The sequence below is a fragment of the Canariomyces notabilis genome (assembly GCF_033297395.1).
Source record: "Canariomyces notabilis strain CBS 508.74 unplaced genomic scaffold N656scaffold_10, whole genome shotgun sequence".
Classification (NCBI taxonomy): Eukaryota; Fungi; Ascomycota; class Sordariomycetes; order Sordariales; family Chaetomiaceae; genus Canariomyces; species Canariomyces notabilis.
In genome coordinates, this window is record NW_027041832.1 from 13,772 (window position 1) to 39,122 (window position 25,351).

The window sequence follows — 25,351 nt, forward strand, 5'->3', positions numbered from 1 at the left end:
CCTGGAGCCCGGGAGATGACCCGAGCTCGACATGACTGCATCAACCTAAAGAATGCGAGACAGGTGACTGCCCGTGCTTGGACGAGCTAACGGCACGAAGGCAGGAACTCTGCCACAATCCACAAATTCAAGGCGGCCTCGCCAATCAGCATGGGACTTCGTGTACTACAATAAATTCGATCGATGTTGGGTGATTTTTCAGGCAAAAGTGACTCAGAAACCCGGCGGCTGACAAAGAGCCCCACTTCTCAGCTCAAAAGGGTGCAAATGAGTGGCGCTGACAGCTCCGTCTTGAATGTGCTCAACTGTGCAAACGTTTCACTTGCAAGCCTTATCAATCAAGAAATCTGCCTTGCGACTTCTTTGTATGTTGGACTGAGGGCACGTGAATGCGCATGTCCACACGTACCTCCTCACGAGCCCTACAATTTAAGGCCAACACGGGTCGAGGGTTAGGTAAGCACCTGGGCTGATTGGAATTCGCGGACCCACCCACGCTTCCAGGAACGTGGCGCCCATCCGACCCTTCCCACAGATCTGCTGCCACCTCAGCTCGCACCCAATTTGAGCCCGCTCAACAGCTATGGCGATGATGTGTTTGTACAACCATCTCAACTAGATCGGGATCCTTTTTGCTCCTACATTCTCAAAGCACATCAATGTATCTTGATGCGATTACAGACTCATGATCTCTTCGTGACATTTTGCTCTCCAGCCTCGATTCAGGCCATCTCCAAATCCATACCAGTCTCCACCGTTTTCAGGCCGTCTTCATCATCGCCCTATCTTATCATCCATCTCATACCCCTTGAGGCTTGATCTCATCATGGATTCCCAACCTCGACCGCCCCCTGATGCATCGCCGAATGGGTCGACCTGGAACCCTCCAGACACCTGGAACGTCCTTCCTCAGAATCAAGGGCCACTCAACACCTCCAGCCTTCCTTACCGTCCCCCTCCAGACAACCAAAACGGTACCACCTACCCGGTCCCTCCCCCATCAGAAGGGATCACCCCATATCACACAGCCTCATCTCTCGCACCGACTCTGTCCTCCTCCAAACCCCCGCCGCCGGCTCATCCCTCGTATAACCCGCTCCCTCAACAATATCAACCACACCAGCAACAGCAACAATCCAATACACTAGCCCACGCGTCCCCAATCCCAATGCCCGATCCCAGCCCGCAACAACAACAACAACAACAACCAATCATCCAGCAGCCCACAGCCCCCTCCTTCGCTGTTGCTGTCAACGGCACCCAGACCGCAGCGCCAACAGCACCCATCCGCAGCAGCACCAGCACTAGCAGTCTCAGCGACGCGCGCTCAGCCGCCGAGGCCGCTCTGCGCGAGTACATGAACCTGCAGCGCCAGCGGGCCATGGTGGACAAGGTCGGCATGGTGAATGGGCACAACGGGGCGGGGCTAGAGGCAGGGGACGGGTATGGTGGGAGAGGAGGAGGAGGAGGAGGGGAAGCTGCGCGGGTTGGGGAGCGGTTGCGGGAGCAGTCCGGGATTGTATTGGGTCGCTTGCGAGGGTTGGCGGGGGATGTTGGCGAGGTTGTTGGTGAGGCGGAGGGGCAGAGGTGGAGGAGGGTTTTGGTCGGGGGGGTTTTGTAAGTGTTCCTGTGTTTCCTGTTTGTCCCTTCTATTCTGGCACGGGTTTGTACGGCCTGCTTCTTTCGAAACGGCTCCAGTTGCCTTTGAGTGGGATATCAAACGCTACATTTACATGCAGCGCTTCTAACATCTAAAACTCAAAAGCGCATCCATCATCCCCATCGTCAAAGCGCTGTTCCGCCGACCGAGGCACGACGAAGAGAGCTCCAACGACACAGAGTATGCCTTCAAGAAGAGCAAGCGCCTCATTTCCAGGATCCTGGCCGCAACCCGCCGACCGGGCATTGCGACGGTTGCATTCTTTGTCTTCGCTGTGCTCTACATATTTCAAAACGAGGTGTCATTGCGCGTGGGCCGGGCTGTTCAGAAGAGAGTGAAAAGGCTGCTTACCAAGGTCGAGGCTGGCAGCGAAGAGATTACCGAGGATGACCTGAAGTTGCTGAAGGGGTGGAGGTGGAGAGTTCTGGTGTGGACTAGCTGAAGCGCCCGTCCGCTAGCTGGGAATTATGTTATGAATGATGACTCACGATACGATGATGAAAGAAAGAATTGGGTTGGCAACAGGATATTATAGCATGGTATGATACAGTTGTATTGTCATTGTATGGGAAAATCAGGACTACGATGGTTGTTCGCCTCTCCTCCTGCTTGGAGGTTGTACCGTTACCCCTGAGCTGAAGGCGTGCACATCCTCGACTCGATCTGCTTAGCACTTCCCAGACAGATCTCACAAACGAACGACTGCAAGTGTTATCGTCATACTAGTAGAATTCCACAGATACGGGTCCACAAGTAATAATGATAAGGTAGATGGAATGATAGGGTAATGGTATTAGAATGACCTACCTTGAAGTACAATACGCTGGGCCATGCGGAGGATTGACATCACCCAAACTCAGGTGAGTACCTACTTACTCGTCTTCCAGATGGGGCAGAGGCATTGACTGCCAGCCAGGTCTCCAAGAGATCGAGACCTCTTGGACTGGCAAGGTGTCATCCGAGTCAAGCTGCCCCCTTTCGAGGCTTGCAGCATGAGTGTTAGTGGGCGATGGAGAGCTGCTCCTGTCTGCAGGGGTATCAGAGTAGTCCCAGGCACGGGGGCGAACAGTCCTAGGCTTGAAGCAGATCTCTTTCGCGCCCTTGAACAGCTCCTGAATGAAAGGGTCGCAAGAAGGAACGAGTCCGGAATCCCTGGGGGTCAGCAGTAGCAAATCAGTCTTACCACTCTCAGTCTGGATCATTTCATCCAGGGCAGTGTCAAAGTTCTCACCAGTGTTAGCAGGCTCGTCGCTGAGCTCTGGAATAGCCATGTCGATGTCCGTCTTCTCACTTACCCCATTTAGATTCGCTGTGTATGGCTGGGGTCCTCTGGTGCCAAGGGAGTCGTCCCTTCGTTCAAGGGTACGGTGCTGCTGGCGGCGGATATGTTCGATCTGAAGCGCGAGCGAGCGGCAAGAAAGGGGGGAAATTGGGGGGCGGGGCCCGTAGTGGTGGAATGCGCCCCTACGTCTGCGTCGCCGTCTCTGTTTAGGGACACGGCGCATCTGGCGTCGGATCTGATTGATCTGGAGCAGGAGCGAGCCGCAAGAAAGGGCAGGCACGGGAGGCTGGGAATAGGGGAAGGCGCCTCTACTCCCGCTATCGTTTTTGCTAGTGGTCTCCACGATTTCGCCCTCCTCAAGGTCGCTTTCCACGATTTCGTCTTCCTCCAGGTCGCTCTCTATGATTTCGCCCTCCTCAATGTCTATGTCCATTTTGTCCATATCCATTTTGTCGATGGTCATTATGCCACTTCTTTTCAAGTAGTAAGCGACTAGGGGTTCGAATCTTAATGAAAGACTCGAAAGGTTGGAGGAAAGAGTCGGGTTTATATTAGTATCGAGTACCATAGTAGGCGCAATGGCGAAGGACTCGGATTGGAACTTGTCAGCTGTTCAGTCCACAGAGGTACGCAGACACGAACATGATCAACCAGCTCATAATCCAACTGTCTCGTATATACAACTTTCTCCTTAGCAAGTAGCACCGCACGCCCAGTCATTGATACTGCTAACCCGACCCGTACCCAAATCCTCCATGGTCCCTACATGAAATCATCTCACAGCCATAACTCCAACCAAGTCAATCAAGCTAAATATAAGGTACTGGTAGGTATTGTATTCTCCAAGGTCTCTGTCACCCGGAGAACCGCGCCCCTACTCCTGCCAAGACACCGCTCAAATCCAGTGGTATCGGCACGAGAACCCACGCCTCATCCGGGTCTGGGTCAGTGACCGACCCGGCCATGGCCCCATCGCCGTCGCCAGCGATGCTTAAGGGTTCGGACAGAGTCTTTGATATATAGACAGCATGAGTCGAACAGCACTCGGTGCTATTGCTAGTGCTACTGGTGAGGCGGATATCCTCATCGGGAAGGGCTTGTTGACTTGGAGTGTTTGGGTTATTGTTCTTGTTCATGTTCATGTTGTTGTTCGTGTTGCTGTTCATGTTTCTGTTCATGTAGCCCGAAGTAACGTTCTTGTCCTTGAGTTTGTTGTTCACCGTGACGCTCATGTGGTGACTTGATGACATGGTTCTGAGGGCGTGGGTCTATGGGAGAGAGGGGACCGGTAGGTATTAGGTACCGTGAGTCCAATCTAGCCAAGACAGGTTTTATTTGTGATGGATAGTAGTGAGGTCTCGGAAGCAACTTGAAAGATCAAGGATAGAGAATGTTTGGGGGTGGAAGAGAGCAAGACGTCACGGTAGAACTGACAGCTGAGACTCTATCGACTTATACTTCATTGAAACGGCAGATGAGGTCTCATAAGTCATGATTCCATTCGAGATGTTGATGCCAGGATATCCGGCCGATAGCAACGCAGCTTCGCTAACCCCCAGCCAGTCAGCCATGAAGCGAACGAGGTGATCAGCACTTTCTCTCCCATGACCTCCACCTCATGCGAGGCGACTGAAGAATCGTGACACAAACTATGCGGTCAGAACGAAAATCACAGCTGTTAGTAGGTCCTCTTAAGGCAAACGGCCACCTCCGATTCGAAGAGTTAGCCTCAAGCCGGCTTCTTCCATTGCCGGGCTACGTGGAACAGCGAGAGAGCAGTCAATGTCCTGGATAGGAAACCAATGTCCAGTCATGTCAGCGCGTATCCGAGATCGGTATCACGGTAGGCATATTCCGTCATGGATGACTCGCATGTGAAGATGCACCAATCTCTCACGGGACCACTGGCAATCACAGATCAGGGAAGGCGCCATACTAGGAGAGATGAGGATCTCAGTGGTTCGTTGCATCCTGTTTCTAACGCCCTATATTGTAGCCTGTTCCGTAATTTCCCGATGTCAACGAAGTTAACTTCTGCATTGGACATGATCAAGACAAACACTGCAGCCTTTCCTAGGAGTACTGTATGGGTGCTCGTTTATTCTAGCCGTTGTTGGCTACCTATGAAGTCCGATATCCGGACCAGTATTAGGCACCCCACGACGCCACAGTCCGATTCCTGAGGACGACATCGAAACAGCACAAGCATCCTGCCCAATGGATCCTCACCGTGAGATGGCTAACAGGTAAAACGTGGCACCTCAGAACGAGGCTTGCTAGACTAGGTAGGTAGGTATTCTGTCTGGGAGGAGGGTGAAGGCATCATGGATCGATTAGGAAGAGGCGCAGGGAAAGTCCGAAAGATTCACATGGGCATAGATCGCAAAACAGCAAGCAATACAGCAAGGAACTGCTCGCCATGACACTGGAAGTTGCACAAATAGACTCCTTAGGTAGGGGCTCCGGTGCCTTCCAAATCGCCAGCCCCTGGACAATGCCTTTGGAACGAATGCCTTGTACACACTACACTGACTACAGTCTGAGCAAGTGGACACCGTCCAGGACCCCTAAAACATTGGAGTAAGCGAACACACCAACGACATCAAACAGAGGAGAACCGGCGAATACATCCACATCCCCTCCCAACCCCCACCCACCCCCAAGTCTAAGCTCCTCCCTTCCCGTCAGCCCTATCCAGCCCTACCTTACCGTTCCACCTGCACTCACGCCTGCACTCGCACCTGCACTCACACCTCAGGCTGCACTCACACCTGTACTCACACCTGCACTCACACCTGCACCCACACCTGGACTCCCACCTGCACTGCACTGCACCTATCCTTACATCCAACCACGGTTTCAGTCCCTAGGGATCCCGGCTCAGCTGCAATACCTTATGAAACTCCAGCACAAAAGGTCACGCGCCACTGCATGCATAGTAGGTGACGATAGGTCCGGTACAGGAGTGTTGAAAGTGCTGATAATCAACCAACCCGCCACTAAGCACCAACGGAACCCGCTCCGGTCCAATCATCTCCATAGCACAGGCTGCCTTCTCTCCCATCCGCACCAACTTCAGCAAGTGCCGATATTCGTAAGCTCCGTCCCAGTCACCACCGCACCGCCTTCCCGATCTGTAGGGCTACAGAATTGGCCTGAACTTTCAAATACATTATGGATAAAGAAGGAAACGTGAATACCTAGTGAGCACCTTACTCTGAGTGAACGGTCGAACGGTCGGTAGGAGTTCATGACATGGTCGGACTCGGAGGAGCCGTGTCCACGCTATATCATCATTTGTATCCAGTCAACCGTATCCTCCCACCGAAAAAGGAGCGACAGAAAAGTGAAACTACTTTACCTTACTCAAGGCGAGAAGAGAATGTCCTGCCGTAACGCCCTGCCTCATGGGCCCTGTGAAACCTACCTAGAACCTGAATCCACTCCTCCGCGAGATCACCAACAAACCGCAGCCAACCACTTCACGGGCGACAAGTGTCAATAAACTGTAAATGTGATCACTGAACCGTAAGTATGAAGACGTAAGTTGAGGCGGCAGGACCAGTATAGCAGGGGAGAAGAGCAAAAGCGTTAGCAATCGGTAGCAAACGGCCGATATAGGCAGAACTGCTGCAATGACCAAGCCTTCTTCGAGTTCAGGCTATCTACCTACGAAAAACAATACCGCTAGTTTCAGTTATCGCCACACAGATGAAAAACTAAATCAGCTCTTTTCCTTGTCCTCTTTCAGAGAGACAATCCTGTTGAGAACAATCTTATCCTCTGTGCTATCCGAATCCACACACTGCAAATCCGTTAGCACACTCCCATCCGTATTGAATTGTCTCATGGGAACTCACAAAGTACGCAACCCGCATGGCCTGGAACCGCACCGATTCGGGGCCGCCCTTGCCGAGCTTGTCCTCGCCGGCCGCCTCGGGCCAGGGTGCCCGCGCCTTGACTTCGTCAAAGCCCGATTCGATCATCGCGTTCGGGTACACTACCTCACTATCCGGGTTGATATCGTTGAGATACCCGCCTTCAGCAGCTGCCGGGTTCTCCGACTTGAAGAGCGGGTTGTAGACGCGCACTTCGCATCTCCGGGAGCCTGAGCCCTCGGCCGGCACCCACTGGATAAATGTCTTGGGCTTCTTCGTTTCCCGGTCAAAGACGGCACGAATCTCGGTGACCTTGCCCGTAGCCTCGTCCTTGGTGAAGCTTGTGGCTTTGATGGGGAACGGGGCCTGGAGCAGGCCTACCGTCTTGCCGGGCGCCAGACGGAAGTAATCCTTGCTATCAACCGCACGGAAATCTGACCGGTCAATGTACACAGTCTTGGTGAACTTGATCTTGTGGTCGCCCATCGCGGGGTTCTTTGGTGAGAAGGGTATTGTGAGCTCAGTACCGTCGAACTCGTCTGCGTCTTCGATAACGACCGGTACCGGGTCTAGAACAAGCATCAACCTGGGTACTGTCCGCTCGAGGTACCGTCGGATGCTCTGCTCGAATCGGGCAATCTGGATAATGCTATTCGACGTCGTGACGCCCAACTCGTTGACGAATTCGAGGATAGCGCCGGGAGGGACACCTCTGCGGCGAACTGCGATCAGGGTGTAAAGACGTGGATCGTCCCACCCCCGGACGATCTTCTTGTCCACCATCTCCTTCAACTTGCGCTTCGATAGGATAGTCCCCGAAATGCTGAGACGGCCATATTCTCTCTGCATGGGCTGGAACTCAACAAGCTGCTGGTTCAGCCATTCGTAAGAGGTCCTACTGAGGAAGAACTCTGTGGTGCAGAGTGAGTGGGTGATGCCCTCAAAACTATCGCACAGGCAGTCTGCATCAGGAGTCAGTTACTGCTGTCTTATTCTGCTGGATATGGGGAGACATGCGAGTAAAGTCATAGGATGGGTAAATCTTCCACTGGGTCCCAGTCCTATGATGGGGCTTGTCGAGCACACGGTAAGCCGCGAGATCCCACATTTGGGGGTTACCGGATGTGATCTAGATCCGTCAGTCTTCTGGGTGCGAAACCTCAAGTTCGATAACATACGTCCTGCTTCATGCGTAAGAACGCTTCCCTTGGCCTGTACTTCCCGTCACGCATATCCCGGAACTTTCTTAGGTTCTCCTCTACTGACTGCTCGGCGTGCTCGCAGCGATAGCGGGGACTGGTTCCCTTTTCCCCGCCGCGCTGCATCTTGAGCTCCTCATCTGTGATGCCGGACGTCAGTAAGACAATGTGTCTGGTGAAATGAGTGGCTTACCTCCACAGTGGCAGACATAGGCCTTGCCAAGCGTGATGAGCTTCTCAGCCAGCTCGTACAGCCTGCCAAAGTTGTCGCTCGAATAGGTGATCTTGTAAGGCTCAAATCCTAACCAGCGAACCATCTCCTCAATTGCGGTAAAGTAGATCTCTTCTTCGGCCTCAGGGTTGGTATCGTCGTATCTCAGGTAACTGTGGATGGACAATCGTCTTAGCTCTCGTCCTACTGATGAACCGCCAGAGTTCTACGTACCACTTTCCGCCATGATACCGAGCAAAGCCAAAATTTACAGCAATGGCTTTGGCGTGGCCGATATGGAGGAAGCCATTGGGCTCGGGCGGGAACCGTGTAAACACTTGTTTCTCTGGGCGCTCGTTGTAGACGTCGTTGAGAAAGCCCTGCTTGAACATTGCATCGGGATCAATGGGCGCCTCCTCCGTCTTCTCTTTAGGCTTCTTTGTCGCGACAGCATCCTGGGCGGTCTTGAGTGCCGCTGCCGTGTCATTCGAGTCCTTATTCTTCTCCTTCAGCGCCTTTTTCGCGCGCTTTGCCAGGCGTTTCTTCAGTTCGCCCTTGGAAACCCAATCTCCCGTTTCTTCATCTAGCTGCAGTTTCGCCCCATTGTCTGGCGAGCCCTCGCCGAGCTGCAACTTGGCAGCAGCGTCGGCTACAGTGTCGGCCATGTTGCGCGGCGGATTCGCAATTGTCAAAGGACGTCGAGGTGTCGAAGTTTGGCGTAGAATGGATCAGAGGGGGGCGCCGAGTCTGTGAGTTGAGGCGGCCAGGAGTCTAATGCACTTCTATGCTCTTATTTCAAGGATGAGACAGTGTCAAGGGGTATCATCAAGTTGATGAGTTCGCAGGGTGTTGTTATCGGAGGTTGGTCTTTCCGTGTGAGTCAGTCGATTCCATCCGTTGGGTCTCGAAAATTGATGGAGGGGCGACAGGGGCTTGTCCCGTCTCACTTATCGATAAGATAAGAGCCACCGCGGGGTTCTTTCACGGAAGCCAGCCCATGGAACGAGAACGGGAATGGGCATCAACTGCATTGATTTGGAGTATTCCGAGGTCGCTAAGCGATTACTATCTGGTTGTGCAGGATCTTTAGTTTACGTTCACGATTGGCGGGCGGTCCAGAGTGGCAGACCTTGAGAGTTACTCAAAGCTTATTCCCCTTCTAATAGGGTTTCGACGATACCCCGCCATCGCGCAAGGTTGCAGCTCTCAACCCTGGCGCACGTCGTCATCGTTCCCGAAGTTTCTCACCAGGCACCGATCCGATCACCATTCAAATCAACCACCTACCTCTATCCGTAACTACCCACTACATTACCAAACTTTACGACCACTCGCATCAACTCACGAGGTTTCTCAATCAGAATTTCTAATTAAACGCACAACTACATTCGCTCCTGGAGATCACAGATCCAACCTCCGGTCCTCCCGCGCTTCGCATGCCTCTTCGGCACTTAATCACCAGAATGACGGTCCTCACCCCATCCGACATCCCCTCCCTCTCCCTCCTCTACAAACTCCGGAAACTCTCCCCAGCACCACCCCACGCCCGACTCCCGGCCACTCTCCACGGACCGTCCACGCGCCCGGCCCCATCCAAATCCCTCAACGACCGCCTCTGCCTCTTACGGTGCGACATCACGACCCTCTCAGTCGACGCCATCGTCAACGCAGCCAACAAATCCCTTCTCGGCGGGGGCGGGGTGGACGGTGCAATCCACCGGGCCGCTGGGCCCCGGCTGCTAGCCGAGTGTCAGAAGCTAGGCGGGTGTGCGACGGGCTCCGCCGTCATCACAGACGCCTATAACCTCCCCTGCCGGCGGGTCATCCACGCCGTGGGGCCCGTGTACGACCCGCTGGACCCGACGGAGAGCGAGCGGCTGTTGGCGGGTTGCTACACGCGCAGTCTGGAGCTGGCGGCGCAGCACGGCTGTCGGAGTGTTGCCTTCAGCGCCATCAGCACGGGGGTTTATGGCTATCCCAGCCGGGAGGCGGCGCCTGTGGCGTTGAGTGCAGTGCGCAAGTTCCTGGTTGGGCCGGAGGGGGACAAGATTGACCAGGTGGTGATTGTTACGTTTGAGAGGAAGGATGTGGAGGCGTATCATGAGTTTCTGCCGTAAGTTGTTTCCTCGCCCCTCGCTTTTTGTTGGGCTGGATTGAAGGGTCCATAAGGAATCCAGGTTGCTGACGGTCATTCGTAGGCTGTATTTCCCCCCTGTCGCCGAGAACGAGTTCGCGGCCGAGCAGACAACCGAGACTGCCGAACAACAAGAGAACGAGGCTGAGCTCGAGGCCGAAGCTGAAGCTGTCGCCAGCGAACTGCCGAGCGCCCCGACTTCCGATCCGTCCGATATGGGCCACACAGGCAAGAAGCAGAGGCATGGGAATGATTGAGCGCGGGGCAGCAGGATGGTCAGATTTCGTAGGGGGCCAATGCAGTACGCGTTTTATTCCGGCGTTGAGGGCAGGTTAGGTTTGACGGGCAGCACGGGGCGGGAAACGGATATATACCCATGGCAGGTATGAACTACATTAGCTTACGCTGCGATTGAGACAAACGATTCCCATGATAATGTCTTGACTACATCGTAACTCCTTGATCACTGCGCGGTCAATCGACTTACCTGGGAGACCTCAATCAAATTCTGGGTACATTTCAATCTCCTGCGTCGATCGCGGTCGTAAGGGAACTTGACGCTAGAATTGCGGTTCACAACTTGCTGTCCCTACGAAATGCACCGGGGACGCGACCCGGACCCGCTGCGATTGCCAAATCCTATCACTGACAAGAGCGACGGCCATGACATGTCATCATAGAATTTGATCTATAGTCTCCTCTATGAGAGAACTCTTGCCACCGATCGTGTTGGTATCTTCCCCCCAATCGGCCCGTGCAGCCCACAGGCGAGCCATCTCAGGGTCTCCAGTCCTGAGATGACAGATCCTTGCCCACTGCCAGCCGCAGATACCCACGCCGGGTATCAGAGACATTAAGATCATAGCATACATAAAACGCAAACCCAATGAGGCCGAACCATGCAACCCGAAACCACGAAAGAAAATCAACTTTTATAACCCAAATCGTATCGCTAAACGCATCATGGGAAGCTTTGGTGACGTTTACTCGTCCTCGTCGCTGAAGACCTATGGAATATATTAGCATCCGCTTGAAACTCTTCACTAAAAGTGATCGACATACCTCCTCACCGCGCTTCCGGCGGGCCATACGCTCCTTCTTCTTCTTCCGTGCCTCAGAGCTGGTAAGCTTAGCCTTCTTCTTGGTCGACACAATCTTGTTGCCCATGGCATCGAACTTCTCCTCCTCCTCATCGTCGTCCTGCTTCAAGCGGGGACCGCTGCCTTGACCCTGGACCCAATTGTGGCCGGAAGGAGTCATCTTGCCGTCCATGACAGCCCAGACTTCCTCCGTGAGATCCTTGGTGAACTCGGCGCTGTGAGTGATGATGATCACACCACCTTCGAACTTCTTGAGAGCCTTGGACAGGGCACCAAGCGAGTCACGATCGAGGTAGTTGGTAGGCTCGTCGAGGACGATCAAGTGAGGGCGTTGCCACGAGCAAGCGGCGAGCACAACCTTGACACGCTGGCCACCCGAGAGACCGCGCATGCGCGAGTGAGAAACCAACTCGGCATCCAGGCCAAAATTGGCGCAGTGAGCCTCAATCTCTTTGCGGACCAGAGGCCTGAACTGACCGGAAGCGAGGGCCTCCTTCATATCAACCTCAGCAACCATCTTCTGGTGGGAAGCGAGCAGCTCGTTACGGGGCAACCAAGCGTTGTCAGCCGTCATCATGGGCACCCAGCGCTCGTTCTTCTGGCCGACGTTCTCGCCGAGGGCGAAGGAGCACTCGTACTCGTAGCTGTTCTTGAACTTCCTGCGGCCGTGGATACCAATGACACGGCGTTGAGTACCCTCGATCTTGAAGATTTTGTTCATGGCCTCCTCATCGGCCTCGGTGATAATCTTGTTGGCACGATCCATGGTCTCGCGATCCTCGCCAGTCTGGAAACGCCATTGGATGTACTCAGACGGGGTCTTGTCGAGATGGTTATCGATGTGGGCGAAAGCGTGCTGCTTGATGTAGGCGATACGGATGTTCTCGTGCTGGTAGATCTCACCGCCAGTGGGGATGAGTTCGCCGGTCAGGACGTTGATCAGCGTGGACTTGCCAGCACCGTTGGGACCAATCACGGCAATACGGGAGCCCAACGAGCATTGGAAGGTGATGTCTGTGAGTTGAGGTTTGGCAGTGCCCGGGTACTGGAAGCTCATCTTGTTGGCGCGCAGGATGGCCTTGGCCTTGGTCTTGACACCCTCAAGGAAACCGGGCTCGGGGAAGCTGAACTCGAGCTCCGAAGCACCGAGCTCGTAGTAAGACTTGGCCGAAGGGACACGGCGGACAAACTCCTTGAGGTTACCCTTGTAGCGCTTGAGCTTGAAGCGCTCGTAGTGGATGATGTGCTGGCAAACGTTGTCGAGGAAACCGCTGTCGTGAGACACGATGATGGAAGTGCAGGGGGAGTTGATGAGGTAATCCTCGAGCCACTTCACGTTCTTGACATCAAGATGGTTAGTGGGCTCGTCAAGGAGCAGGATATCGGGAGCCTCGAAGACGGCACGGCACAGGGCCAGCTTCATCTTCCAACCACCAGACAGAGCGGTAATCTCGCCCTTGATCATCTCCGGGGAGAAGCCGAACTCGGCAAGACGCTTCTCGACATCCTCCTGAGTGACGTTGACACCAGCCTCGCCAAGCTTCTTCATGGTCCAGTCAATGGTAGTCATTTCAGTGTCGGCAGAGTCGAGGTCGTGCTCAACGAAGACGGTCTTGACTTCGCTCTGCTTGGGGAAGCCCTCGACTTGCTCGTTGTTGATGGCGCGCATCAGAGTGGACTTGCCGGAACCGTTGGGGCCGCACAGACCGTAGCGCTGGCCACGTTTGAGCCGCAAGCTCGTCTGATTGAGCAGAATCTTGGCACCGTAGGCGAGGGAGAAAGTGCAGTTGCAAAGGTCCTCGCCCTCCTCCTCATCGTCCTCAACTTCCTCCTCGTCAGCGATACCAGGGCTGGCACGCTTCCGGAGGGCATCCACGACACCTTGGGACTCAGCATCACCAACAACCACTGTGATATAAGGCTTGACGCTCTCAGCCCAGGTAGCGGAATCGGTCACCTTCTCGTCAACGAGCTGGCCGGCGATGGCAGCAGCGTACTCGAGAACAGGAGTGAACTTCTCAAAGGCAGCGGCGTGCTTGCCAGAGAGAATGTCCTTCAGGTGGCCCATAATAGTGACGACATCGCCGTGGTTGCGGACCTCGGGAATCTTGCCGTCAACAACGTTGCCAACGCGGATGAGAGTGTCCAAAGCCTGCTTGGTCTTCTCACGAGCCTCGGGGTCAGCGAGGTTCTCGTAGTTCTTCTGCAGGCCGGGCATCATCTTGGGCAAGAAAGGAGCGACAACATTGGGGTCATCGACGAGCTTGCACATGTTGTCGACAATGACAGCAGACTTTCGCTTGATCGCGGTCTCGCGCTCGGCAAGACCACGGTCGAGCAGGGGAACCATGAGGGCAAGAGTAGGCTCCTGGACCTCGGTGACGAAGGTGGTGGCACCGAGCAAGTGCACAGTCTCGGGAACATTCTCGGGCTTGGCGATACACTTGATAAGCTCAGGAATGAAGCGCTCGATATCGCGGTTGACAATCAGCTGGCAAACTTTCTCCATGGTCTTGTAGGCGCGATCCTTGACTTCCTTCTTGGTATCCCACATGGCCTCGGAAACGACAGGAATGAGGTCAGGGACACGGAGAGCGGTCTGCGTAGGAGCGGTGCGGATGATGGAGTCGATGAAATCAAGAGCAGTCATCTTCTCAGGCCACTTCTGGGCGTTCCGCAGGGAGTCGATCAGGGCCGGAAGGGTAGCCTTGACCGCGTTGGGGTTCATCCCCTCGGCGATGGCCATAGCAGCCGCGACCGCGGCATTCTTCACGGCGGTGATCTTGTCGCCGGCGCCGGCAAGAACATTTGGAAGAAGGGCAACGAGGTAGGGTTCGACATTGGCGGAGATTTCAGAGTGCTGGGCAATGGCCTGGATGGCCAGAAGGGCCTTCTCGCGGACGGTGGCGTCCTTCTTGTTGGCAAGCTGCTTCTTGAGAGCCTCGACAGTCCTGGATTTAGGGATTCACATGTCAGCCCCAATTTCCCCAAATTTTGGTGCGACGAAGAAAATGCCCCTGATTGAAAAATTTTCGACCCCCGAAAAGCAGCCATCTGATTCGCTGAGCTGACAGCCCAGCCAGACCGCTTCCTTTTATCAGGTGGCAGATGCAGCCCACGCGGTCCGGTTATTTTCAACGCACAAAGCGGTGCGTTGGAGGGGTCTAGAGCGGGGCTTGGTTTGTTCAGTGGGGGGATCAGTCTTACCTAGTCGGGGTGTCGAGGTCCTCGATGCGGCCGTTGATGAACGAGGCAATCGCAGCGGAAGCCTCCTTGATGGCATCGGCCTCCTTGGAGATGGTAAGCTTTTGCATCAGCTCGTCAAGAACCTTGACGCTCTTGGCGTTCTCAGCGGCGACCTGGGAAGGCATGGTAGTCGATTTTGTCGTTATTGGAAAGGGATAAAAAGTCGAAAACAATGGAAGACGAGAAGTCTATCAGCGTCGCGAGTCCGAGAAAACAAGGAATCTAATCCCGCCGTCTATCCGGAAAAGCAGTCTTTCGCGCCGTCTATCGGGTATCCAGTAGTGGCAGCGGCTGGTTTGCGCGGAGCCCGTAGATTTTCGATGGAGGGTCGAAAAATCTACTCTATCTTGGCTCTTCGGTGAAGAGCTCGCAAGAAAGTAAAGACTGGGTGGAGAGAGTGCTCGAGGAACCGAGACAGCCCAGAAAAGAAAGAGAAAAGAGGAGGGAGACCTGAAGGGGCAGAAAGAAAGTGGTGTGGGAAGAGGGCGTCCCAGGCACGATATTTAAAGATTTCAATGAAAGGGACCAGCACGGCCAGTGAGGGACCCACATGGACCCAGATGGAGGGGTAAGTTAGGCGGCGGCGTCGAAAACTTTTTTCGCCTTCTCGCCTTAGCAGCCCCGGGGCAACCAGTTTCAACCTCCCAACAAATCCATCCGTCCCTTCGAAAATCGCCTTTCAACGGCCCCGTCACCCTGATTTGTTCCTGTCTCCCTTTGATTGGTCTGCGGCAAGCCGCTGCCGACTCAGCACCCCTGCCTATCTGCAAGGAGTCTGCTTATCGCTTTATCACTTACACCGCTATCCCCAATACGGCTGTGTCGGAGGGCGGTGAGGCGGAGCTTTATGCAAAAAAATTCTCGAGAACCACATTTTCCGCTGCCTTTCCCGCTTCTCCCTGACCCTCACCAACCAGGGTTTCCAGGGTTCCTTCATCCCTCCAGTCACTGCCACCTTTGAGATGTTGATTCAATAGCGAATATGATCAAAATTCTGGAAGACGGGCGTTGCTAATGCTTCGTTTGACAAGTGGCGAAAAAGACCAAGACTCTACAGAGGTATTCGTGCTTTGAAGAGAACCCCGAGTGGAAACGCGGGGTACGGCGTATCCGACGATAACAAATAGTTATACCTAATATTGGCCCCAAACATCCTTCGTTGAGCCACCACAGCTCGATGCGTTCAAGCCTGGATGGCTCGCCAAGTACTTTGCTGCGAGGATTTGGTGTTTGGTCAATGCTAATCTATGTAAACTAGCATTCGACACTTGCTGTTGTCCGTTTGCGACTTCAGGTCCAGATCTGGGTCATTCAACGACCCGGCGGCTGACCCGATCCTCTCAATGTTTTCAGCATTGCAAGTTTACTGATCCGGTTGGAGGTGTTACTTCAGCATCGTGATAAGCCCTAACACATCAGAGCTCCCATGCCAGAGCGCCAACGAGTGCAGTGAGACGGCATGGGCCGAGAGACAACTGGTGCAATCCGAGACGCTCAACGGGCCACGGATCCACGCCGCAGCCAACCTTGTGTTCTACGCCCCTTCAGCCCCAAAGCATGCCGCCCTTTGCCACCCACAAACGGGTGACGGAACTCCAGGAGTCAATCCCGGTTAGGATCCACAACTTCCAGGCCGTCCGAAAGGGGCGAGATCTGTTGAACTTCTGGTGTTCGTCTAGGCCAGAACCGTTCCGCATTTGGCATTTGTCCAAGTCATGTCCGATTTGGGCCTCTGATCGGCTTCCAACGGCTCCAGGGGAAGGTGAGGTGGCAGCGGAGAATCTATTTGACTCGTACAGCGACCAGTCTTCCCTAACCTCGATGTCTTGGTCGTACCCCACGCTTATCAATCGTCGCCTTCTTGTCGGAGTTGCACCATTTCGAAGAATTTAATGCCGAGTTGGCTCCTTCAAGCTCAAGCACATCATCGGCGGTTTCACGGGAACTCAAAGCTACATAGCCCTCACCGCAACTCTGCAATTTCAAACCCCATCCAAATTCAGAGATTTTTTTGCCAAGCAGCCCCTGTAAAGCCAGTCGGCAGGTCGTCCTCCGTGATCTCTGGTAATCTGGGGTTTCTCAAACCCCTGGACAAATATCGTGGGGCATCGCCTCAGTTCTGCAATCCCATCCAGCCGTTTCAAGATTCCACATTCGCCAAGTCGAGATCGCAGATCTCAGATCTCGGGATTCACTCACCTAACCATACAAGGTGCACCGACTGGAGGTTTATCCTGCCTTGTCCATCAGCTCTCGAACCACCATGTTGCTTGCCATGAGGGGAAGTTGTTAAGACGTGATCCGCAGGTATCCTCGAACACATTGCAAATAGGTTGTACGGAACTACGAATAGGATCTTCACTTACATTTGCACCCGCCAATGGGGATGAAGGAGCGTCAACGTGGGCAGTGCTCAGCGTGTGCGCGCTCCGTCACTTGCAGTTCGAGATAAAAGTCAGCCGTGTCTGACCCTACGTCCCTCAGGAAAGCCATCCCAAACCACTCAACTGGGATTAACACATGAGCATCAATCAGAGAGAACGAAGCCCAAACTGGCGGTTCGACCTTTTTGCAGTCCCCCTTATTTCGGCAGTACCTAGAAAGCTCAGGTATGTCCTCGGATCATCGACTTCCAGTAGGAGCCCTCGAGTCGAGGACAAGATATGGATCTAGACAGTGATTCGGTCTTTGTGCCAATTCTTTCACGATCAAGAGAACAGGGGATGGAGAAATAGTCTAGGGAGCTCAAGACGATGCCTGACCGGGACCCGCCAAATCTGCTCAGAGGGGCAGGCTTAATATATTCTCGAAGACTAATACAGAGATAGCCTGGACTCCCTTTTAAGTTTTCCAGCGGTTGTATTAGTTAAAACTACGAATCACAACCCAATCTTCCAAGATTCTCCATATTACCGTCGCCTGGGGCAATTTGTTCCAGCGGCGTTGGGGACAAATAAACATGCAGAGTCTCAACCCTTTACCATGACGTCACCAAGTTGGACGTCATTATTCGGCCTTCACGACACAACGGTTCCAGGAGCTATACTTCGTACATATGGGAGTACCTCCCTCCGATCCATGATACTATTGTTCCAGTATATGTCGACTTCCATACTACGATAGCTGTCCCCAGTCTCAAACCTACCAGCAAACCTTCAGCAATTAAAACAACCCAAAGTAGACGATAGATCAAGTCATAACATCACCAACAATGGCCTCCAACAACCCGCAGACCCAATCAAACCCTCACAACCCCAGCCCAGGACAAAGGCAGCAACAACCTGGTCTCCTAGCCGCCCACGCCGAGTACATCAAGGGCGCAGCAGAGGTATGTAACACGTTCCGAGCACTCCCCGCCCCCCATCGGCTTGTAATTCTTTATACTAACCGAAGGGAATGGATAGACCGCCGTCGGCAGCATTACGGGCTCCCACGCCTGGACGTCGTCGGGCGAGCAGGACAAGGCACATGCGCGGGCGGCGCTGCAGGCCGCCGCCGAGCAGCGGGATCCTGCCAAGGCCGGCTACGGCCGGGCCGAGGAGATTGCGGGCAAGCTCACGGGTTGCGAGGGCATGAAGCATGAAGGGGCGGCGAGTAAGCAGCGGAAGGATTAGGGTGATCAGTCCATGTGTAGGTAGTTTGTGGAGGTGGAGGGCTTATCCTGGGTCCTGGGTTGAGTTGCAGTGATGCCCGTGGAAATGTGAGATGAGTGTTAAGAGGCTTTGTGGTGGCAATATGTCCCGGACTTTGGTGGTCACTGGCGGCGTTGCTGATAGACCTGATGTGAGCAGTCAGTATTGAGTAAGTGAGTATTGTAAAGAATAGGATCCAGGTGTAGTCATGGAAGGTCCCAAAGGGAACTGTCGTTTGTCCCGTTGCAGTTACGATATCATCCAAGCAAACAATCCGAATCATCCAATATACACCGGCATCCGACTCCCGTGCCATTCCGACGGGAGTACAATCTTGACCGCAACCAGCCGATGACAGTGGTGCCAGCAGAAAGCTCGAAATATCATGGTGACCCAGGCATCCACAACCAAGAGTCTGTAGTCAGGTTCCACTCTTATGCGGTCCGGTGGCACTGTGATCTTCTCAACCGATTTCGCGAGTTCCTCTAGCTCGTCCCAGTACTGGTTCATACAGGCGGAAAGCCAGCTACGTCCCTTGTCCATGCCTTTCCAGTGCTTGGGCATCGGGGTTTTGTCCATGTTGTACATTGCTGTTTTGTAGCTGGTGATACTCATGCGGAGATGCTCCACGACGAGAGTGTCATAGCAGAAGCCATGCTTCAGTTCCGTCTTGTGGTTGTGAATAGAGCCATGAGGGTCCACGTTGATGAGTCTGAGGTGTTTCTCTGCTTCATCTAAAGCGTCGTGAACCAAGACGTGGAATCCCTTCCTGGCGTTATAGGCTTCTTGGGGAGAGATGTGCTCCGCGGGGCTAATACTAGCCCACACGCTATCGTTGGCTTTCCACTCTATATGTTTTTCCAGCTTCTCCACAAAATCTTGGATACTTTTGAGCTGCTTGGAGGGATGTTCCTCAACATATTCTTTCAATCTCTCGCAGAAAGTGAATAACCCTTCCTCTGTTCGGAGCACACCAGCTGAGTAAGTGTTAGGCATGGGTAGGTTGCACAACGGAGACGACTTTCTGCCGAGTTTTGGGGCCGTAATTGGAATGATGTCGTTGAACCCGGGAATCCAACCCTCTCTGTGCTTCATCGCTTCCACCAGCAACCCTGGCAGATTGGATGACTTCTCGGCGGTGCTGTCGAGGAAATCTAAGAATTCCTTGATCTCATTTAGAGTCCCTAGAGGGCGACTAAAGCAGCTAAGGCTATCATTTCCGGGAACAATGCCGAACAGAAAGTACGAGACACCGTCTACAGGCAGGAAAGAATTCAGCAGTACGGGCCCTAAGCTTGGGGATTCCCTGGTGGACTTGCTTTGGTAGCTAGAGATTGTAGCACGGCTCTTGTTGGTCTTACTGTTGACCTGAGGGACCTCAGTAGGGTTAGCCGTAGACTCGCTTTGGATTTCGAAGGCCCCTGTAACCTCGATGACTGGCCCGACTTGGTCTGGTGCGGGATCTCCCTGGATCCCGGCGGCCTTGGGACGGTCCGTGGTGGGCCGGATTGGTTCCTTGGAGACTTTAGCGTAGCCAGTAGTGATATACTCCAGGCAGAGACCGACAGACGGAACGTATCTGGAGGTGATGAGACTACCGGGGCCTTCGGCTCTTAGTTTTCTATTGGCCGGATTGAACTCCTTCCAGCTCATACCAAGGCGCAACCTGAACTCTCGTCAGCCTATTCGGGTGCCATGACGATAAACTCCCAGGTATTATAACTCACACGAGAAGGGCAATGTCCGAGATGGTAGTCTCACACAAGGGACGGACAACTTCGGGCGGCTTCACCGAAACTCAGTCTCTATGATCACCCTAGCTTCATGTCAGAATGCATCATCTTCACTCACCATGAAGTCCCAAGATCTTCGAAGGATCCTGACGCAAGGAATCGTCGGCATAGTATTTACGTGGCGTTGAAAATCCTTCGACTCCGGTGCAGGCCACCACCATTCGAAAGCGTCCTCTATCTCCTTCTGGCGCTCATACAGTCGTTCGAGGAAGGCCACCCAACAAACCATCGCACCGTAGTCTCCGTACTTCCGCTTATGCTCTAAGCATCTAAACATCAGCATGTGGAAACATCCGAAACTGCGAGCAGGGGCGTGACGAAATATGATGATATACCTTCAGTGTCATTTATCAGAGGCTCTATACTTTTCAATGTGTATGTCGAGTTCGAAAGGTCTATTTTGCGCCAGTCCTTTTGTCGGAGTTCGGATATGGATTTCGAATCTGCTACAACAACGCCAGGTGGGCCAACCGAAATGCTAGGGACGTAGTAGATTGTCTCGAAGCGGAACTCCATGAACCTCCACCTCCTCTCCGACTTGGTTCCCCATTGGCCCATGACAGAAGGCAGGCATCGACGATAGCCATCGGCAGTTGCAACATACTGCTGGAGGATCTGTCCCACTGCTACCACGAGGGCAACCAGCGAGATTATGAGTGCGGTCAACGCGGTTGCATCGATCTCAGCCATAATGGATAGTTAGTTTGATGGTCGATGGCTGGAAGATTGTTGTGGCAGTGCTACCGCATCCGTAAGCTCGAGTATCTCAAGGGTAAAAGCGAGTTTCCTTACAAAAGGGATGGCGTCCAAGATAATCAGGCTAGGGTGGACAGTCGAATGGGTCTTGTATGCAACGCCTCGTCTCGGCGGGATTTGTTTTTAGTGCTGTGTCTACTTCACACAGCACCGTTGCGAGACAGATAACGCAAAGCCGACCCGAAGTTTTGAATGCGCAAGGGCTGTCGCGGGATGGTGATATGTCGCCAGGCCAGTGGATGCGGAGACCGGGGGCCGACCCGCATGCTCCCCATCGCGCCCTGCACGCAGAAACGCAACTCATTGAAGTGACTCAGCCCACAGAGGGCGCGGCAGATGTGTTAGGGGTTCTGCACATCGGGTTGGTGAGAACAACAGCGAACTTTGTGGGGTTAATCTTGCTATGCTGCGTGAAGCCACCGTCGGGCAGTGTTTTAAGAATGGGGATTGGTGCCCAACCCATTTCGGTATCCTCTCATGTCGCAAATACCCGACAAAAAGAGTTGGCCCGTTAAGTGCATACGAACTCCAGCCAACAGGTAAGCGGCCTTTACCTACCTTACATATGCCTGTGGATACCAGTCAACTGCCTCTTGCTCGATCAATGTTCCTGTCCGTATTCGATAGCTACGTACAAAAGAACTCAAAAAGCATCCCCTAGGCAGTTTCCCCCCCAAGTTCCAATTCTTGGCAAATTTGCGCTTGCGTTACCACCCCGCCGTTATTCCCATAGGAAACCAAGATCTCGTGGAGATACAACTAGCTTGATGGAGGAGCCCAACAATACCGATAGTTCTGTCCGCTTCCAGGAAGCCGCTACTCTTGAGAATGGAGCAAACAACGTTTCCACCCCTGGAAGTGGACTATCAGATGACGACACATCCGTTATCGCCGTAGATATCAGCATTACAGGCGAACGAACCGAACGCAGGTGTGCCAAATCTGACGAGAATAGCCCGGTGGACCCAGTCAAGTCATTCTCCGACAGCTTACCACCTATGGGAAGTTCGCATTTGCGAATTCTGATAGTCAACATGCCTTTACAATTGAGTGAATCCATCAAGACGGAGCGCAAACGCGAAAACTGGTTCATGAGAACGCCACCGCAGATGCCGGAACGAAGAAAGAGGTTCATTGGCAACAAAAATCGTGCATTCCATATATGGCATCTGACCAATTTATGGTCCCCCGAGAATACCGAACCATTCCTGGTTCAGACCAACGTACAGGCATTCCGTCAAGATCCTGAGAATCAAGACCGAACCGGCTGCTCAGAATTTATGAGTCGTCAGAGAATGAGATTCGGCCATGATGATGACGACCACCTAAAGTTCTTCGAATATGTCTCGTCCATCCATGTACAACACCAGTCTGACAACAAGTTACAAGGTTGATAAACCCGCAATTCAAACGACCATGAATGTTTGCTAAGTTAATAATAGTCACTTTGCGGTGTCCCGAGCTACCGGGCCTACCACCAGAAAGCAGGTGCCAGTCACTAAAGGAACAGTTCCGTAAACTCCTCCTTTCTTCGAAGTCCACCTCCTCAATCCCATTATGCACCGCAGAAGCGTCATCGATGGCCGTGCTTATCGACATCATACGGGCAGTCGTGGAGACTTTCGCAGCATTTGTTTCTGGGATAATGGAGGAATTCTCTACAAAGCTAGGGTGGGAGGAAGTGCCCCAATTTCGGCTCCACAACTCTCCCCATCTAAAGACTTTGGCAAAGATTCCTCGGGACGCAAGAAAAGCTTTTCAACATACATACGACTTGCTTCTTGCTCATATACAGGAGCATATAGACGACCGGAAAGCAGCGGCGGATGAAGAGGCTACTCAGTACCCCCCACAACGCGGCCATCAACCAGAAATTACAGAGGCCAGACTTAATGCAGTGAAGTTAGACTTTGAAGCAAAAGTCGAAATGCTTCAAAATCAGGTCAACGATTTTATCGGTGGACTGGACGCACAAGCAACCGTCAGAGCGCAATTGTACAACGAAGCCCAGGCCGAGAGCACTGCCCGACTCACGACTCTTGCTACAATATTTCTCCCCCTTAGCCTTGCCTCAAGTCTCCTCAGTATGAGCACAAGAGTCATCGATCTTGGTGTACTATGGTATGACTACTTTGGAATCAGCCTGTCCCTCTTTTCAATAGTTTTCCTCCTCTACGTATTGATGAGTTGGTGGGATAGATACCCAAGCTCTTGGAAAGGGCATTGGCAACCTCTTCGGTGGCCGATTGTATCATTTCTATGGGAAGGGTTACGGTTCCTCCATCACTACAGGCCGCAGCTTTCATTCATAGCAGTACGTCGTTTTCTTGATTGCATGTTTGTTGCAATGGCGTTAGCATCTTTTTGGGTAGGGATGGTCTACGACGTCCACCTTGGTTTGCTACTCCTTGGCTACGGTACGGCGTCTTTCCTTGCCACTTTACTCGTATTACTTTTGACTCAACTGGTATACTTCATCTACTCACGGCCACATGAAGTGCGGATGGCTCTGACTTTCTTTTTATGGAACGTTGTCTTGAAAATTCTATTGGATGTCATGATTGTCATCTTGTGGTTAGTACTAAGGAAGAAGTTTTCCAAACGCCAAAGAGGTTAAAAAATAAGTTGACAGTTAGCGAGAAGTTTCGGTTATATAGTCCTGAGCTACTTTGCCTTATCATCTTAACTGGAAAATGCTTCCTTAACTTGAGTATCCATCTAAGGCGACAGGCGCCTCCCGAATTCCCTCTCCCACATAGGTAGGTAAGGTACCTTGGCTGTACCAAGAACACTTCTTCAGACTCGGCCCGTGATTCGTAGCATAGTTACGCGCCTTGTTCCACTGTCAGAGCGAGGCATTGAAGACCAAGCTCCAGTGGATATTCTAGCATCGCTCGAGGGTGATCCAAGCTCTGCTTGCTGCATAACGATCCCGAAGCGCGAGTCTTAGGAACTTGAAGAGGCCAGCGTTGGAGGTTTACTGGCGATGCCGCAAGCGTTTCAGAGAATGACCAGCCTTATGACGACACCAGGGATGGCAGTCACGCGGACAGCGGGTTCGTGGAGAGAAGCCCAATCAGAGCCAATCGAAGAAGAAGCAGTGGGCGAATGGCGAACAGGAACATGCTGGAGTCGTTCAGAAGAGAGGAAAGCTCGGAGCCGGTGGGAACAAATGGTGAGGACTGTTAATAATAAACTCCCTGTCGAGGAAGAAGAGGATCTGTTCGCTAATACACTGATTGCGCGAGATATGCCAGTCGATCAGGAAGCGATCCGAGACCCGGATGATGGAGCACGACGGTGAGAGGGCGGTCTAGCGGCAAGGGCGACAAAGTCGAGAAGGAGGCTTCCGTCAAGGCCACGGAGGCCCGGGTCAGAATCAGACAACTGATCGGGGCTCATTCAAGCCATTTGTCGGTAGCGGCTGCATTGTGGTTGGTAGGCAGGCGGGACTAGACAGCATATTGGTTGCCAACTCGCACAAGCAAACGCGACGCAGCAAACTGAAGACAGTGGTTCGGTCCACAATACTCAGCCAAACCGCAGATGATTGAGGCCTACAACCGCGTTTACACTTTGAATCCAGAGCAGCAATAACATAGGAGCTTTCTACCCTTGATCTTAATCCTGTGATGCTACAAATGGGGGCAGTCCAACGAAAAGGGGGAAATCGGACAGAATGTGTGCCAAATCGCATATAGATTGAAAATTTGACATGCAAACCACATCGAAAAGCCGGCGTGGCGCAATTGGTTAGCGCGTCAGACTTTTAATCTGAATGTTGCGAGTTCGAGTCTCGCCGTTGGCGAATGGCATTCCTTTGGAAGGAATTTCCACTCGATTTTTTGAGTTTTCTCGTTCTTGCTTCGTTTTCCATAATCCTCACTTGATCCTCGGTCGATGAAGGTTATTCCTTTAGCCTCAAATTCCCGATCTAAACGCAGTGAAACGATTGTTGGGAGATACGTCGTGGACTGAACAAAATGAGCGCCGAATGTGCGCCTCTCACCTCCCACTCCTCAGCTAGCACTCCACCACTCCCAGACAATGGCCCTCCCGATGAAAGTCTGGTAGCCAGTTCATACTCGGCGTGCAGTGGCATAGCAGGAAGCATTCAGGAACAAATTTGTAGCCATCCAAGTTCCCTAACAGAAGCAGTTTATTCGTTGGAATGCTCACAGCCAGATAGAAGGCGTCTTAGCCCAGTTAACATTGTTCGCTGCCGTTCTGTGTCCATCATTAATATGAATTCATACTCATATATCCACCCAAAACAGCCCTGAACTCCAATCCTAACCCCCAGCAAGCAAAGGATAGCATGAAAACCATACATGACCCCATCCCGCAAAACAAAAAGCACAGATCGCTACCTAATGGTATTCCCCTAACCATGTCCCGTGATCAACGCCCCAAAACCTTGCCCATAGGTTGTCCCACATCAAGATACACCTATCTTGACG

The 25,351-nt window shown here is 53.0% G+C and overlaps 11 protein-coding genes and 1 non-coding gene across 12 annotated transcripts; 7 read left to right on the forward strand and 5 right to left on the reverse strand.

Moving 5' to 3' along the window:
* Positions 1–339: 339 nt before the first annotated feature.
* N656DRAFT_844850 (uncharacterized protein) lies at positions 340–2,102 on the forward strand (the record flags this gene model as incomplete). The annotated part of the gene is made up of 2 exons (XM_064819167.1): positions 340–1,617; positions 1,766–2,102. The coding sequence occupies exons 1-2, from the start codon at positions 827–829 to the stop codon at positions 2,100–2,102; spliced, it is 1,128 nt and encodes a 375-aa protein (XP_064670207.1). The 5' UTR covers positions 340–826.
* Positions 2,103–2,532: 430 nt separating this feature from the next.
* On the reverse strand, positions 2,533–3,405 carry N656DRAFT_844851 (uncharacterized protein; the record flags this gene model as incomplete). Its single annotated transcript, XM_064819168.1, has 1 exon — positions 2,533–3,405. One exon carries the CDS (start codon positions 3,403–3,405, stop codon positions 2,533–2,535), a length of 873 nt encoding a protein of 290 aa, XP_064670208.1.
* A 389-nt stretch (positions 3,406–3,794) lies between these two features.
* On the reverse strand, positions 3,795–4,492 carry N656DRAFT_778856 (uncharacterized protein; the record flags this gene model as incomplete). Its single annotated transcript, XM_064815085.1, has 1 exon — positions 3,795–4,492. Exon 1 carries the CDS (start codon positions 4,190–4,192, stop codon positions 3,797–3,799), a length of 396 nt encoding a protein of 131 aa, XP_064670209.1. The 5' UTR covers positions 4,193–4,492.
* Positions 4,493–6,514: 2,022 nt separating this feature from the next.
* N656DRAFT_778857 (glutaminyl-tRNA synthetase) lies at positions 6,515–9,333 on the reverse strand. Its single transcript, XM_064815086.1, has 6 exons — positions 8,465–9,333; positions 8,213–8,403; positions 7,999–8,159; positions 7,838–7,949; positions 6,803–7,782; positions 6,515–6,747 (listed from the first exon to the last, which is right to left on the reverse strand). Exons 1-6 carry the CDS (start codon positions 8,893–8,895, stop codon positions 6,667–6,669), a joined length of 1,956 nt encoding a protein of 651 aa, XP_064670210.1. The 5' UTR covers positions 8,896–9,333; the 3' UTR covers positions 6,515–6,666.
* On the forward strand, positions 9,264–10,623 carry N656DRAFT_778859 (A1pp-domain-containing protein; the record flags this gene model as incomplete). The annotated part of the gene is made up of 2 exons (XM_064815087.1): positions 9,264–10,343; positions 10,429–10,623. Exons 1-2 carry the CDS (start codon positions 9,694–9,696, stop codon positions 10,619–10,621), a joined length of 843 nt encoding a protein of 280 aa, XP_064670211.1. The 5' UTR covers positions 9,264–9,693.
* A 551-nt stretch (positions 10,624–11,174) lies between these two features.
* On the reverse strand, positions 11,175–15,334 carry N656DRAFT_778860 (ARM repeat-containing protein). Its single transcript, XM_064815088.1, has 3 exons — positions 14,672–15,334; positions 11,427–14,415; positions 11,175–11,371 (listed from the first exon to the last, which is right to left on the reverse strand). Exons 1-3 carry the CDS (start codon positions 14,833–14,835, stop codon positions 11,348–11,350), a joined length of 3,177 nt encoding a protein of 1,058 aa, XP_064670212.1. The 5' UTR covers positions 14,836–15,334; the 3' UTR covers positions 11,175–11,347.
* A 1,228-nt stretch (positions 15,335–16,562) lies between these two features.
* On the forward strand, positions 16,563–16,992 carry N656DRAFT_778862 (uncharacterized protein; the record flags this gene model as incomplete). Its single annotated transcript, XM_064815089.1, has 1 exon — positions 16,563–16,992. Exon 1 carries the CDS (start codon positions 16,603–16,605, stop codon positions 16,987–16,989), a length of 387 nt encoding a protein of 128 aa, XP_064670213.1. The 5' UTR covers positions 16,563–16,602.
* Positions 16,993–17,455: 463 nt separating this feature from the next.
* On the forward strand, positions 17,456–18,473 carry N656DRAFT_70060 (uncharacterized protein). Its single transcript, XM_064810879.1, has 2 exons — positions 17,456–18,038; positions 18,115–18,473. Exons 1-2 carry the CDS (start codon positions 17,922–17,924, stop codon positions 18,322–18,324), a joined length of 327 nt encoding a protein of 108 aa, XP_064670214.1. The 5' UTR covers positions 17,456–17,921; the 3' UTR covers positions 18,325–18,473.
* Positions 18,458–21,034, reverse strand: N656DRAFT_69871 (uncharacterized protein). The gene is made up of 6 exons (XM_064810730.1): positions 20,928–21,034; positions 20,471–20,875; positions 20,194–20,396; positions 20,070–20,128; positions 19,771–20,008; positions 18,458–19,710 (listed from the first exon to the last, which is right to left on the reverse strand). Exons 2-6 carry the CDS (start codon positions 20,823–20,825, stop codon positions 18,622–18,624), a joined length of 1,944 nt encoding a protein of 647 aa, XP_064670215.1. The 5' UTR covers positions 20,826–20,875; positions 20,928–21,034; the 3' UTR covers positions 18,458–18,621.
* Positions 21,035–21,462: 428 nt separating this feature from the next.
* N656DRAFT_70073 (uncharacterized protein) lies at positions 21,463–23,693 on the forward strand. The gene is made up of 2 exons (XM_064810888.1): positions 21,463–22,280; positions 22,334–23,693. The coding sequence occupies exons 1-2, from the start codon at positions 21,659–21,661 to the stop codon at positions 23,506–23,508; spliced, it is 1,797 nt and encodes a 598-aa protein (XP_064670216.1). The 5' UTR covers positions 21,463–21,658; the 3' UTR covers positions 23,509–23,693.
* N656DRAFT_70082 (uncharacterized protein) lies at positions 23,694–24,239 on the forward strand. Its single transcript, XM_064810894.1, has 2 exons — positions 23,694–24,066; positions 24,140–24,239. Exons 1-2 carry the CDS (start codon positions 23,878–23,880, stop codon positions 24,206–24,208), a joined length of 258 nt encoding a protein of 85 aa, XP_064670217.1. The 5' UTR covers positions 23,694–23,877; the 3' UTR covers positions 24,209–24,239.
* A 386-nt stretch (positions 24,240–24,625) lies between these two features.
* On the forward strand, positions 24,626–24,699 carry N656DRAFT_t71. Its single transcript has one exon. It is a non-coding gene; the product is annotated as a tRNA-Lys (tRNA).
* The last annotated feature ends 652 nt before the right edge of the window (positions 24,700–25,351 follow it).